The following is a 16,153-nucleotide window of genomic DNA, read 5'->3' on the forward strand; positions in this document are numbered from 1 at the left end:
TAATCATCAGGTATTGGATGTCAAACATTTGTTAGTTCTGACATAGTCTTCTAATTAATTAATCATCAGGTATTGGATGTCAAACATTTGTTAGTTCTGACATAGTCTTCTAATTAATTAATCATCAGGTATTGGATGTCAAACATTTGTTAGTTCTGACATAGTCTTCTAATTAATTAATCATCAGGTATTGGATGTCAAACATTTGTTAGTTCTGACACAGTCTTCTAATTAATTAATCATCAGGTATTGGATGTCAAACATTTGTTAGTTCTGACATAGTCTTCTAATTAATTAATCATCAGGTATTGGATGTCAAACATTTGTTAGTTCTGACATAGTCTTCTAATTAATTAATCATCAGGTATTGGATGTCAAACATTTGTTAGTTCTGACATAGTCTTCTAATTAATTAATCATCAGGTATTGGATGTCAAACATTTGTTAGTTCTGACATAGTCTTCTAATTAATTAATCATCAGGTATTGGATGTCAAACATTTGTTAGTTCTGACACAGTCTTCTAATTAATTAATCATCAGGTATTGGATGTCAAACATTTGTTAGTTCTGACATAGTCTTCTAATTAATTAATCATCAGGTATTGGATGTCAAACATTTGTTAGTTCTGACATAGTCTTCTAATTAATTAATCATCAGGTATTGGATGTCAAACATTTGTTAGTTCTGACACAGTCTTCAAAGAAGGAAGTAAGGAAGGAAATGTTTTATTTAACGATGCACTAAACACATTATTTACGGTTATATGGCGTCGGATATATGGTTAAGAACCACACAGATACTGAGAGAGGAAACCCGCTGTCGCCACTTCATGAGCTACTCTTTCTCAATTAACAGTAAGGGATCTTTTATATGCACCATCCCACAGACAGGATAGCACAAACCACATCCTTTGATATACCAGTCGTGGTGCACTGGCTGGAACGAGAAATAGCACAATGGGCCCACCGACGGGGATCGATCCTAGACCGACTGTGCATCAGACGTGCGCTTTACCACTGGGCTACGTCCTACCCCATTCTTCAAAGAAAACCCACTACATGTTTCCGTTACCAGCAAGGGATCTTTCATATGCATTTTCCAAACAACAAAAAAGAACATACCATGGCCTTTGACATACCAGTCAAAGGGCACTGAAATGGACAGGAAAAAACCAAAAGGTTCATCAAAAGGGTTCAATCCATGGACCCAAGCACCAAAGGCGAACACTGGCATAATATAGACAGATAATATTAAAAACACTTACAAGCTTTATCACATTCATCAGAAGTGTGGCACACTCCTCTGACCAATGAACTCCACAATGCCAATGTCCACATGTTGATAACAATAATGGATAATACACTGCCACCCCTCCTCCTGACTTTTATATACAGCACTCAAAACAACCGACAAGATTACCTGTGGCAACTTGATGGCCCATCCCCCGGCTTCCACTGTGAATCATGACACAAATCTGGTCTTTGAACTCTATTCCCATCTTCTTGGCAGCATAATTGTCATATATTTCTTCAACAACCTGAATCTCAGCATAGTGGTTTCCAGCACCCAGTGTTCCCAGCTGAAACGTTATTGTAAAAATTAAAATAATTTTTATGTTTTAACAATTCCAGACAAATACCTACTTTTTTTACTTGATGTTTATACTGGCTGTATAACTCAAATACGGTAGTGTTCCTAGCTGAAATAATATGTAAAAATCAGCGACCGTTTTTTATGTTTTGATAATTTCTAACAAGTATTTTCCTTTTACTTTACTATTTACTGTCAGTGCATATTAACTGTTCAAATAATTTTTAATTAATATTTATTTAAACTTGGCATGACAGTTTGTGATTTTTCCCACAATGTATTTCTTGCATTAACATTTCTGGCACTTGCAATGTCAAGTTGATATACAACTTTTCTAAACAGCTTTGAGTTTTAATGTCTTTTGAGTGATGGAGGTTGAAATATTAATATTTAATATTTTGCACGTTAAACAATTTTTAACAAGATCAACTTTTGCAAGATCAATCATTTTAATTTTTTTTGTGATTTCCTTTCAAGTCAATAAGTGGAATTTCAATCTCATTTTTTTCAAGCCAAATTTATTTAAACTACTTTAAAAAAAAAAAACTATTTCAATGCAGAATAGTTACGAAATTTTAATATTTAGCTTTAAAAAAATATCAAACATTCAGACTTTTTAAAATCCAAAAGAAATTCCTATCCAGTGTCTGTACCTCTGTCTCTCTCTAATGCTCTCTCTCACATACACCAATGGGCTATTTCTCGTTCCAGCCAGTGCTCCACAACTGGTGTAACAAAGGCTGTGGTATGTACTATCCTGTCTGTGGGATGGTGCATATAAAAGATCCCTTGCTGCTAATCGAAAAAAATGGTCCATGAAGTGGCGACAGCGAGTTTCTTATCTCAAAATATCTGTGGTTCTTAACCATATGTATGATGCCATATAACCATAAATAAAATGTGTTGAGCACGTCATTAAATAAAACATTTCCTTCCTCTCACATACACACATCAATTTTAAAAATGTAGTTGTACCTGTGGCAGTCCTCGTTTCTTTGCTCGATTGCTGACCTTGGAGGGGTCAGCCTGTAACATACGACCGTATTCTTCACAGTGTTCCTTGTCTTCAGCCCATGCATAACCTAAAGAGAACAAGAATTTGATGACATTTACTAAAAAAATAATTTTTTAACACTACAAGTGCCCCCCCTAAAAAACCCCACAAACAACCTTAATTAAGTGTTGTTGTTTTTTATTACAGAGCTCCCCATCCCACTCCCAAATTTTATTATATCTTAGATTTTCATCAAATTTCTTTTCAAAATGGAGGCAGAGTATGAAATTATATTTTTAATTTTATATTTCATGACCTTAGAAAAACTGCATAGAGAAATGTTTTTGTATTGTCAGGGTTTTTTTTACCAATAAAAATATAGGGGTGGGCCTGTATCCTTGGGGCTATGGGGATGAAAACATGGGATTTATTTTAATATGGTCTTAATATTACTATATTATAATTTTTTTAAGACATAAAAGTTTTATTTATTTTCTTTTTACCTTCTCTTAGGGACCAGTCCATACCCATCTCTAATGCTTCTTCTAAATTTCTGAAGAAAAAACAAAAATAGAAACTTAAAGAAGTTCTTTTGGAGTTATTCGAAACATAATCATAGTATATTATTTCCAATATCAACACCCATATAATAAACATCAATAGTACTGATTATATATAGGAACATATATTTTAGAAGTTCAGCAGGCATAAAACACTTTCAGTTCTCTGGGATTGATCCCCGTTGGTGTGCCCATTGGTCTATTTCTCTTTCCAGCTGGTGTACCATAAGTAGTATATCAAAGGCCATGGTATGTGTTATCCTGTCTGTGGGATGGTGCATATAAAAGATCCCTTGCTACTAATGGAAAACTGTAGTGGGTTTCCTCTCTAAGATTATATGTCAAAATTACCAAATGTTTGACATCCAATTGTCGATGATTAATAAATCAATGTGCTCTAGTGGTGTCCTTAAACAAAACAATTTTTTTAACTTTCAGTTCTTACCACCCAATTGTTTTTTAAACATCCCTGTTTGTTGTTTGTTTAAACTTATTTTCATGCTTATATGTATATCCAATTAAGGTTCAAGCATGCTGTCCTGGGCATATATTTCAGCTGTCTTGGCTATCTGTCCAGGACAGTGGTTTTAGTGATTAGTTGTTATTGATGAGTGTAGTGGTCTTACACCTACCCACTGAGTCGTTAAAACTTGCTCTGGTTGGAAGCTGGTACCAGGATGTGAACCCAGTACCTACCAGCCGTAATGAAATCTGATAGCGACACGACTATAGCACCAATGCCCATTAAACATCCCTTAATCCATGTTGTCTATGTCTCTGTTGCGTTAGTAAATAACATTCATGTTTACTGTTACTCTGTTTACATTTACTGTTATTCTATTGTTAAAAAACAATGTATAATAATGACCCAGTATGTACTATTAAAACGATCCAATATGATATAATCCCATTGGTTGCTACGACAAACACAATACAAACATCAAGACTACAGGTACTACAGATTAAGGCAGCAATCAGCACACAGGTAGCCAATTAGCCTAATGAGAAGCAATCATCATTAAGACAGGGCTGAATGTAATCTGATTACGTTGCATGAAATGGACATAACATCCATGGATAAAGAGAAGTGAATTGAATGGTTAAGTCACCATGTACCACTGCACCTAATCTGTGTAATGTACTGTATTCAAGTCAATACCTGTTCTGTGTCTTAAAGAAAGGTTTAAAAGTCAAGGCTTATGTCACTGTAGTCAGTCAACAAACGTAACACCACTAATCCGGGGATCTGTCCAGTTAGCTGAGTTTACAAAAATGAAACCGACCACATCATTGTGGACAGACCAAGTGTGCAGCACAGTCCTGTGAGAGTGTGTCTAACAAGTAGGTATACTTTTGATTTATTCACTGTTACAGTTTAAAGTGACAAACCTTGTTTTTAAACACTACAATGTACATTTATTTGTCACTGTGTGAATTTTTTATAATTGAAATTAGTCATTACATGTATCTATGTTTTATTGTTTAGATTATCCATTTCTGTACATCCAAAGTGTTTCTGGTCATCCTGGTGTTAGCAATAGCACAAAATGTTGTTGTTTTTTTAAATAATTTTTAAAATGCACTTACCTCCAAGAAGTAAGTTATGTGGACAAGCTCTGGTCTATTTTAGAGGCTATTTCCAATGTCACAGACTCTCATTTCACTCTATTGTAATTTTATCCAAATGTATTACAGGTTTTTAGATTAAAGAAATTTTAGTGACCATTTTCGTGTGACTTTAATGTATGATGACATAAATTCATTGGATTTTGGGTGGGCTTTTATTAACTTGGTCATATATATGTAAATGTAACCCGTAAACTTTTTTCAAATTTTTTCTCCAACAGATACATACATTTTATATTACTATAAATAATATTTTTTTCGCTTATTTAAACAAAATTTGTTTTTGTGATACTACTATACAAAAGTTTAAAACCAGAAAAAATCTTGTAAATGACATTATGAACCTAAAGAGAACAATTAGTCCATTAAAACATGTCTATCGTGAGGCCTAACAGATACAAGATAATTATTTCTTTTTCCTTTGTTAGTAATTAAAAAATATTTATTAGATTTCTGTCAACTTGGCTTATTTGACATTTTTGTTTGTAAAATGTAGGGAGAGGCTTTAATGTGGGCTTTTGACTGTTGGCCAATCCAAATACAGCATTTATGACGGTAAATAATTAAACCAAAATAATGATTTTATTCTACAGATCTATGTAGTATTAGACTTTTTACAAAAAAGCCACATTGGTGTTTAGACATATACTTTCTAATGAATCCTGCAAATGTTTGGTGACAGACTACATTTAATCTGCACCAAGAATGTGTGGGGTTTCCTTGGAAGGTATAAACCAAGCGGTACAATATAACATATCCAAGGGATTCACAAAGTATTCACAGAATGCACCTGACAGCTGACAATGAACAAATGAATGTTTAATGACACCCCATCACAAACAATATATCAATTGGATATCAGTTGTTAAATAAAGGTAAAAATATGGAAACATAATTCATAATTAAGAAATATGATGTCAGCTGTGATATCAGGATCAATCAGTGCTACATGTATGTCTTAAGTCCATGGATGGGACAGTACAGATAAGCATATTTCTGTAAACAGCAGTACTTACTAAATGGAATATCCTGATATCAGAAACCAGAGGCCTGGTGACCATCCCCTCTAATCTCACTCATTGCTGGCATCTTTCAATATGTACACAATGTATGATTTTTTAATTTTTTTTTAATTTTCACAATGTATGATCTTTAATATCCAAGTAGCAGTATCAAGCATGCAGAATATTTCTGCTATTTCTCTGAGACCATACCAAATGGCATGACTCTAGTATCTGCTAGGTGCTTGCTATTATAAAGGTTAGCACTAGCAGATACTTGGGCTGTCCACAGGTAAAACCACACAAACCAATGAGAATAAAAACACTGCAAAGCAAAAAATATATTTATACAGTTGAATCCCGCTGGCTCGAACCCTGTCGGTGCTCAAGAAAGTGTTCAACCCATTGCATAGTTCGACCGAACCATTCGGTCAACATCGTGTAAGTTTAACTTGGGACTTTGTTATTGGTTCGAGCATTGCGGTGTATTCGACCCTGCCAAGTTTTACTGAATGAAATTCTACTGTATTAAAAAAAGAACCGTTACAATGAAGCTGAACAAACAAGTATATGTCTCTATGTCTTAAGAGAACCTTCTTGTCTTTGGTGATCAGATAAAGAAAAAACAACCTCTGCACCAATCACATTGAGGGATTTCTTGAGATGTGACTACCTTCAATACACGCAAGTACAAGTACATGCCATTGGCTCTATTAATTCTGTACTTGTGTCATTGGAACTTGACCAAAAAATTTATTTATTCAATTCAAGAAAGTCTGCATGCATCTGGTGATCAGAGTTTTATGTGTTCTGCACCATAACCATGTGGAGTTTCTTGGATAAAAATATCAACTTGAAGAACTCACAAGACACGAACAACCATGGACCTCTATAAAAAGATGAACTTGAAGAGATCACAAAACATTGAACAACCAGAGACCTTTAGAAAAATATCAACTTGAAAAGATCACAAAACATTGAACAACCATGGACATTTAGAAAAATATCAACTTGAAGAGATCACAAAACATTGAACAACCATGGACCTTTAGAAAAATATCAACTTGAAGACATGAACAACCATGTACCTTTAGAAGAACACGAAACCAAAGGATCATACAATACAGCTGTGGTTCAAATGCTGTGACTCCATTATCAGATTTAGAATCTTTTGAAATGCACTTTGAGCTAATACAAACACTACGACAACCAGGAACACATTAGATCTACCAAACTTTACAATTTAAGCAAGATGTAAGAATTTAATAGTGAAAAGGCCAATGCATTAGGTCTCAATAATTTGGGCACAACAGGCTTTTTGTCTGTTCTGAACACACTAACGTCTTTTTTTGTGTGCAGTAATGTTAATAATAGCTGATAATGAGTTGTAAATATTAAGAAATGTGTTTCAAGTTATTTTAATCTAATTACAGCTTAATATTCCATTGATTTTGAGGTGAAATATTTTGAGGTTAGCATGTTTGTTCTTAATTTGGGCTTCCTTATTTTGGGCTTCCTTATTTTCAACAATCTAAAGCCTTGAAAGCTGTAATTTCTAAATATAGTATACTAATAGAGTCCATCATATGTGGTCATGTGGGTTGAAATTTCCACCACCGAGGGTGTACTTTTTCAATCCCACATGGCTGCATATGATGGGAGTCTTTTCCTCCCATCCATTTGATAAATAAATCATTATTTTACACTAACAAACAAAGATGGCTGTAAACGTAACTTCTTTATTTGACCGTTTTATCATAAATAAACTACACTATCATATTTGCCTCATCTGTTTCATGTGTAAAATAAAATTAATATAATGAAGGTTTTAATAACAACATATCGATCTAAAACTAACCAACTTGCATTAATACGATGTCATATATTACCAACAACACACCACTCCCAATGTTAAACGTAATGACGTAATAGCCTTTGCAATACAGATTTATTCCGTATGGGCCAACGTCATGGATAGGTCTGTCTTGCATAGCTAGGGATGGGAGAATATAGTATCTCATAATTTGAGTCATTTAAGAACATTCTTAGACTAGTAAATAATAAACAAATTTTTAGCTGCACCAGACTGCTAATATTCAAATCAAATCTAAAAGTCTGCTTTTATTATTATTCCATTTCAGCTAACGGATTTGTCGTACGTGTACAGGAAGGTCTAAGGAAGAAAGGCTTCCGTGTGGTCCTGTCGCATGCACTGTGTGCTTGCATGTAAACAAGCTAGCACCAGTAAATGTCAGAGCCATACAGAGTCATACCACAACTTGATTAGCCTCGGTCGTGTCGTGGTTAAGCCGTCGGACATAAAGCTGGTAGATACAGGGTTTCGCAGCCTGGTACCGGCTCCCACCCAGAGCAAGTTTTAACGACTCAGTGGGTAGGTGTAAGACCACTACACCCTCTTCTCTCTCACTAACCACTAACAACTAACTCAATGTCCTGGACAGACAGATAGTTGAGGTGTGTGCCAAAGACAGCGTGCTTGAACCTTAATTGGATATAAGCACGAAAATAAGTTGAAATGAAATGAAATGAAATGATTGATCAGGTGCTCAAAGTGAAACTTGTAAATCAATAAAACGTTTATCAACAAGACTGTAACATAGGTATAGGAAGATAGCGGTAACTGCAGGTGGCATAACTGGAGGGGCCAGTTATTAAAAATGTAAAGAAATCGAAGAAATAACAGTTTATATGCATTTCTCTATATTACTATAGTAAACTTTACCCCTCCACAGAGACAAATGGGGGACGCAACAAATTAGATAAACCTTCTGTTGACATTTACACATATGAAGACTATTAACATTTATTGATTTTTTAATTTGCTTATATTTTCCCCTTTAAGACCACCAGGGGGTTGTTAGAACAATGACAAAATTTACAAATTTGTTTCTCTATATGTGAAGGACAGGTACAAGAAAATCAAGTCAAATACATGTAGTTTTGAACAAAAAGTAAAAAATGTGAAACCTTTACGTGTAATGCACACCAAATAACGCTGGATGAAAATGGATCACAATAGGTCACTCGAACCTTCGACAATAGGCTGACTGAGAGGATTCGATCCTATGACCACCCAAGCACTTCAACAAGCACTCTACCAACTGAATCAGACCCCACCTGACGTCAGAAGGCAGCCAATAATGCCTGCATGTCTTTGGTGGCAGATGGTAACAAACTCTGCACCAAGTCCATGTGGGGTTTCTTGGTTACAAAAATCAACCCATCAAGTCCATGAAGAAAGTTACCACCTTCATAAAATATCTCGAAATAGAGTTGGCAATTGGTTTGAATTTCATCATCAGTCATCAGTGGTATGTTCAAGAGACTGATGGCTCACAGACCATCTCACTGGTACCATCATCTTCTATTACAGAACACTGAGCTATTGTTAGGTGCAACCGCGATCGCTTGCCCTCCTGGTATTTTCATTTTGCATCAGTCAATCCAAATCAGGACCAAAATCTGATTCCAGTAATCAGTTAGAATACATATAGGGTATACGAACTTGAGAAGGATTTGAATTATTAGGATATTTTATCTAATGTCATGTTCACCAAAATGGAGTTTACATATTATGTTTATGTATTTTACTTTTAATACTATTCAGTATCAACAAAGCTAAACCCAGTAATTTCATAGCTAAATTGTAGGAATAATTCAAGCTCATATTTTTCATGACTGTCAATTATAATTTTCACAACTGATCGTCACATCATTAGAAGCAATAATTAGAAAGCAAAAATTATAATTGATAAATTGTACTGTTCTGAAGGGCTGACAAAAACAGTAAAATCCAACAGTGCTCTAACGTCCAAACACCTCTATAACTTAAAGTCACAGACCCTAGTTTCTTGCCATGAATATCGTCACCAAGTTTGGTTAATCTATAAACATGTAACATTTTAGGATAAAGTTACAAAGAGTGATGCAAATGTTGGTGATACTACTGAAATGGGAAACTACCCTTAAAACATAGACAAGAGCTCATCTCCATAACCATTACTTGTCAGAGTGTGTTTTTAAAAATAAGAAAAATGCAATTCGCTGTATTAGAAATGCCAGGATGACCAGAAACACTTCGGATGTATAGAAATGGATGATTTAAGCAATAAAACACGTAAAAAAAAAGTACTTTTTGATTACAATTATCAAATCCGGCTCTAACAGTGAAAATATGTCGTAGTGTTTATAAACTAGGTTCTGTTACTTTAAATCACCCACCCACAAACACATTTTGAAATAAATAATGAATCAATCAATGAATGTTTAACGACACCCCAGCAAAAAAATACACATCGGCTATTGGGTGTCACAAAAGGTAAGTATATGAAAATATTATTTATATAATTATGTAAATGAAATAAATGAAATAAATATACTAACTGTGCATTCATAGGTATGATGCCCCTGGAGCCGACACCAACAGGAATGTGGTCGAACAAGCACTGCGCCAGTTGTTCTTTTAGTGGCAACACATCGTCTTTGTGTAGGTTTGTCCTTAAAAGTCTCACACCACAGTTTATGTCAAACCCGACACCACCTGGTGAAACCACAGCCTTTGGGTTACTCATGTCAAAAGCAGCCATATTTCCTAAAATGGATGAATTTTTTTTTTTTTTATAATGCATATTGAATTTTTTTCCCCATACATACATTTGTTCAAACTGATATTGCACAATTTGTTTTCACCAATATGATATATATTCAATTTTGTAAACGAGTTTATGATCTGGTATGCAAGTTGTGTACTCAAAAGATACACAATTTTAATGCATGTTACAGTTAATGTTTATAACTTAAATTTCATTTCATACATGTAAATCAGATATGTTGAGGGGGTGGGTGTTTTGAGGTTTAAAAAAAAATCTTAATGAATAATACTATCTAACAACATATAAGGTATATAATTTAGTGCAGGAGTAACATAAACTAAATATAATATAACCAATCAATTAAACAATTGAATATATATTTCAACAAGGAAGGAAGGAAATGTTTTATTTAATGATGCACTCAACACATTTTATTTACGGTTATATGGCGTCAGACATATGGTTAAGGACCACACAGATATTGAGAGAGGAAACCCGCTGTCACCACTTAATGGGCTACTCTTTTCGATTAGCAGCAAGGGATCTTTTATATGCACTTTACCACAGACAGGATAGCACATATCACGGCCTTTGATATACCAGTCACGGTGCACTGGCTGGAATGAGAAATAGCCCAATGGGCCCACCTACGGGGATCGATCCCAAACTGACCGCGCATCAAGCAAGCATTTTACCACTGGGCTATGTCCCGCCCCACAATATATATTTCAACAGGGCTTAAGCCACAAGTGAATCTGTTAACATGATATATTATATACCTATGGCAAACCCGTAACCTTAAGCCACAAGTGAATCTGTTAACATGATATACTATATACCTATGGCAAACCCGTAACCTGAGTGAACATCTGGTAGACCAACAGAATTCTGAAAAGCAAATAACAAATTGTAAACACAAGAATATTTTATCAAACTAATCTGAGGGGTTCCGAAATTTTACTCTTCTAATATATGTAGTGAAAATAAAATAAAATAATTAAAATTTCGGCCCAAAAAATATAGTCTGTCTCTGGTCAGACCAGTTTCAAAACTGACGCCACGATGCAGGTTTTTTTTCTTTCTTCTTATTTTTATTTGTTTGTTGTAAAGCATAGATGTGTATATAATACACATGTACTATACATGTATTTCTTTTTTATGTCTTCCTCATCTGCCTTGGTACGTCTTTATTGACCGTGGTGTCCCCTCATTTATGTTGGTACCCTAAATGTTTTTTTTTACATTTTCCATATAGCAAAGGCAACTGTAATGACTGACTGACTATTTCCCCAAAATGTCATGCTGTGGTAAACTTTTAAATTAAAAAAACAATTGACATGCACGCTGACCAGAAAGTGATTAACAATAATTCCACAATGAATGTTACAAACACCTATCATGGTACATACAGCACTTAATGGAAACAAAATCAATATGTGGTTCATATAATAAATCTGAATGTCCATAACTTTTCCAAAAATGTTTCGAAAATCCAGCATTTTGTTAACATTTAAAAATTTCTTTTTTAGATGATCCCAATTAAAAACAGATTGTAATTACTGACATCAAAAAATAAAAGTTTCATCTTATATGTCAAGTTTGCAAGACTTATCCATACTCAACAACACAAGTAAGTTTTTAACCAAAACTCTCACGGTCGGGGAAATCATGCATACAAATTCCCAAAACATGTACATATATGAACCATGATTATTGGTAACTTGACCAATGTCGCTTAAATTATAGTCTTTTCACAATGAATTTATCACCAAAAAAATAAATAATAAAAAATAAAATAAAATAAAGGAAAATAGACACACCCCAAAAAGAAATGAAGTCCACTGAACACTTATTTATATATTCTGTAAACCAGATAAACAAGCATTCTGAACGTACTGCTAAAGCAATACATGTCCCCTACCGGGCCCAACAATTTTTCTTATCTCCTAAATTCAAGGGCCAATAACTCTGAAAAGAGGGTAAATCACCACGAAACTTCAACTTAATCTGTAAAGCTATATACAAATGATAAAGCAATATATAAAATTTCATCTTGATATATCCAGGCATTACAAAAATCTGAATTTTTTTTTTCATGTCTCCTAAGTTCAAGGGCAAATATAACTCCATTAAAAATGGGTAAATCGCCATGAAAGTCAAACTTGATCTGTAACAGTACATGATAAACTTATACACAAAATTTCAACTCAATATCTCAAAGCCTTCTGCAAAAAACATCCCAAAAACATATGTGGGACAGATGGACAGGGATGAAACCTATAGTCCTCTCCAGTTGGACCAGTAGGGGACTAATCATTTAAAATAAACTGTGTATATCAAGGCTGGCCATACTCCAACAATTCCAGGCAGGGAGGCAACATTGGCAATCTGTTTTATTCCTGGCAGGAATCCTCCAAAACCCTTGTTATTAACCGACTGCTTGAGTTCGTCAAACATCAACTTCTCCAACGCATCGTTCACATAGAAACGACCTTCAACCTGCAAAAAAAATAATTCTGTAACAGCATCTGTAAAAAATAATTCTGTAACAGCAACCAATATATTTTATTAAATGTTTAAGAGTAGCTATAAACACTTTTTTGTAAAACTTACAATATAATGGCCGATATAAATATGGTAAATGGAAAAACCAACACAAATTCCATTTTTTTAAATCTTTTATTGTAATTTGTTCAATATTTAATAATGAAAATAGGTAACCGATTTTTAATTCAAGTAAAAAAAATTTTTTTTAACATGATCCGATTAGTGTCTCTGGTTAGTGCTATATAAAAAAAAACATTTAAATAAAAACAAAATCTTGCTTCTTTTTCATAACTGTTTGTACATGTATGTAATTTAGTTAACAGAACACTTATTAAAAAAAATTCTAAATCAAAATTAATGCTGTGCATGGTGAGTTTTGTTTTTACCTCAAGCAATATACACTGTATTTAAAAAATGTTTTAATGAATCTTTCATTGCTAAACCCTTCAGTGCATGTTCTAATCTGTGTCCAGACCACCATGCATTAACAATATGGGGTACAAAAACAGGTGTTCAATCAACTTAAATTCGAAGACCCTAGTTTCAATCTGTAAAAATGGACACTAAGTTTGGTCGATTTACAAATCTGTAACACACGTGGATAAAGTTACAATAGAATGAAACAAGGCTCTGTGACACTATAATGGGAAAATACCCTTAAAGGGACAGACCCTTGTTTTTAAACACTAAGGAATATTTTTCACTATTAGAGCCATTTATGATCACTGAAATCAAATATTACTTATATTTTATTGTTTAGATTATCCATTTCCGTACAAACAAAGTGTTTTTGGTCATTCTGGTGTTTCTAATAGCACAAATATTTTTTTAAAATGCACGTGTGTCTGAGAAGTAATTATTATGGAGTCATGTTTTAGTCTTATTTTTAAGGATATTTCAATGTCACAGACTCTTGTTTCACTCCGTTGTATCTAAATTTATTACAGGTTTGTAAATTAACCAAATTTAGTGTCCATTTTTACAAGTTGAAACTTGTCTACGTGAAAAATATGCCTTAGTGTTTAAAAAACTAGGGTCTGTCCCTTTAAACAACTAGAACTTGTTTCCATAATTGTTAATTCTCAGAGGTATATGTGTTTTATTAAATATTTTAAAAAGGCATACCGTGGCATTAGAAACACCAGGATAACCAGAAACACCTTAGATATACCAAAATGGATAATCTAAACAATAAAATCTAAGCAATGCCTCATTTCAATTATCAAAAACATCTCTAATAGTGAAAAATATGTTGTAGTATTTAAAAACTAGAGTGTAACTTTAAGTTTAATCATACATTCTTAACAACGTAAGGAAAACAATATACACAGTAATTATAATAAAAATATTTGAATTACTGGACTACATCATAAACTTGGTCCTACTTACTTTCATATTATCAACAAAACCTTTCTTGATCTGCCAACAGTTGGGTGTGATCTTGTTCAAGTAAGACAACTCTTCTTTGTACGTCCTCATATTGAGACAGCAGTCTGAAAAACAAAAGTAAACACAAATTCTAGAATTTATTAGTTAAAACATAGGTATACCTGTCAAAAACACTTTTGAGTTTATATATATATATATATATATATATAAACCATCACTGCTGCTACTGGATCAGGAAAATTGTTAATGGTGAAATTAACGTTAACATCTCCATAATTAATATCAGTGGACTATATAATCATTTTAAATAAATTTGAAAGGATGTGTCAGTTAAGCTGAATTATAAATATTGTAATATTATGCGTGAAGAAATAAAAATACACTTGTAACGCCCCTCAAAACCTGGAAACAATCTGCAACAATAGAATTATTACAGTTATGGACTTTTTCATCAGTCATTATCAACATGCAGATTATTATCATCCAGGCTCCAGTGACCAGTCATGAACTGGCCTATTAATGGGAAATGATTTTTGTGCATGCACATTGTAATTATATAGCAGATTTGATGCAATAATATTTTACCATGTAACCATTTTCAAACTACTATAGAAATCAACCAACAAAAGTTTATAACCCTGCCAGTTTTTGTTGTGAAGAATCTAAATGCGCACCCACCACCCCCACCACTCTTTTGGGGTAGAATTAACATCATTATCCTGGAGTAATCAATAGCCGCACACCTAAGAATAAACTGTAAAGTCAACGTGTAACTGAAAAGAAATAAAACAAATATTATTTATTTAAATAATTGGTCCTTTGCGTATATAACACATTATTTGTTATTACTATTTACTGCCAAATTCGTTTGCCAAAGCAAGTTTTCAAATAGAATCCACTTTTGGCGTACTATGTAAAGCATAACAAATAATTCTTATTACATGTTCGGCAATTTCTGTCTCTGGACCCTTATATTTGGTATTAGAGAATACTGACTTTTCACTGATAAAAAAACAAAGAATTGTAAATCACTTTTTTTTTTTTTTTTAGACATATTCTGTTAACAGACCAGGAAGTGTTGTTTTATCATTTGCTGATAAATCTGACATCATTGTTTTGCGCGTGCTCGTGAGCTTTAGAAAAAAGGTGATGTGCGCGACTACTGATGTGCGTGACTATTGATTACTCTTCGATAACTCAATGTTGCATTAAGCACTTCCGATGATGTAGTGCTAAAATATATACTGTATTTCCTGTAATAAGCACCCACGTGCTTATTCATTTCAAAATGGTCGCCGACCAATCAATCGCTTACTGGAGACCAGGCTTTCATTTTTTCAAACAAACTTTAGAAATTAAATCTAACAACTACAAACTTACAATTTTATTTATTTTGAAACTTTAATTTAGAACTGTAACAAAACTTTAAACTTAAAGGTAGAGTAAACTCAAACAAGAGATTTATGTGTTGGAAAGATGCATACCCGACAACCAACACATACTGACACTTTAACAAATGAAAAACACGTTAATTTTTTAGTTAATAAAAAAAACTGGATTATTCCTGCTAACTGGGGGCAGCCATTTTGTCTCGTTTTTGTGACGTCCGGTGGTATAGCTTGGGGCAAAGTGACGTCAGCTCCGTCCATCTGCTCTATGCACAGTGTAAACAAACGCTCTAATTTACGACAAGGCGCTTCGCTTTCATCAACCTGACTTGTAAAACATAGTATAGAAAATAGTATAATAAACTATTTAACTAAATATATTTCAATTTGCATCAATAGAACGAAATGGAGTTATAGTATTTTTTTAATTTTTTTAAGTCCAA

At 33.6% G+C, this 16,153-nt stretch overlaps 1 protein-coding gene across 1 annotated transcript in view; it reads right to left on the reverse strand.

Moving 5' to 3' along the window:
* LOC121369086 (RNA-splicing ligase RtcB homolog) overlaps window positions 1-16,153 on the reverse strand; it is a 35,356-nt gene that overhangs the window by 13,416 nt on the left and 5,787 nt on the right. The window contains exons 2-8 of the mRNA XM_041493931.1: window positions 14,323-14,426; window positions 12,739-12,885; window positions 11,226-11,274; window positions 10,178-10,385; window positions 3,090-3,139; window positions 2,568-2,674; window positions 1,422-1,581 (exon numbers count right to left, since the gene is read on the reverse strand). Of these exons, the coding sequence (XP_041349865.1) occupies window positions 1,422-1,581; window positions 2,568-2,674; window positions 3,090-3,139; window positions 10,178-10,385; window positions 11,226-11,274; window positions 12,739-12,885; window positions 14,323-14,412 (811 nt within the window). The 5' untranslated portion in view covers window positions 14,413-14,426. The remainder of the gene's footprint in view (window positions 1-1,421; window positions 1,582-2,567; window positions 2,675-3,089; window positions 3,140-10,177; window positions 10,386-11,225; window positions 11,275-12,738; window positions 12,886-14,322; window positions 14,427-16,153) is intronic.

This window comes from Gigantopelta aegis, chromosome 3 (assembly GCF_016097555.1).
Source record: "Gigantopelta aegis isolate Gae_Host chromosome 3, Gae_host_genome, whole genome shotgun sequence".
Classification (NCBI taxonomy): Eukaryota; Metazoa; Mollusca; class Gastropoda; order Neomphalida; family Peltospiridae; genus Gigantopelta; species Gigantopelta aegis.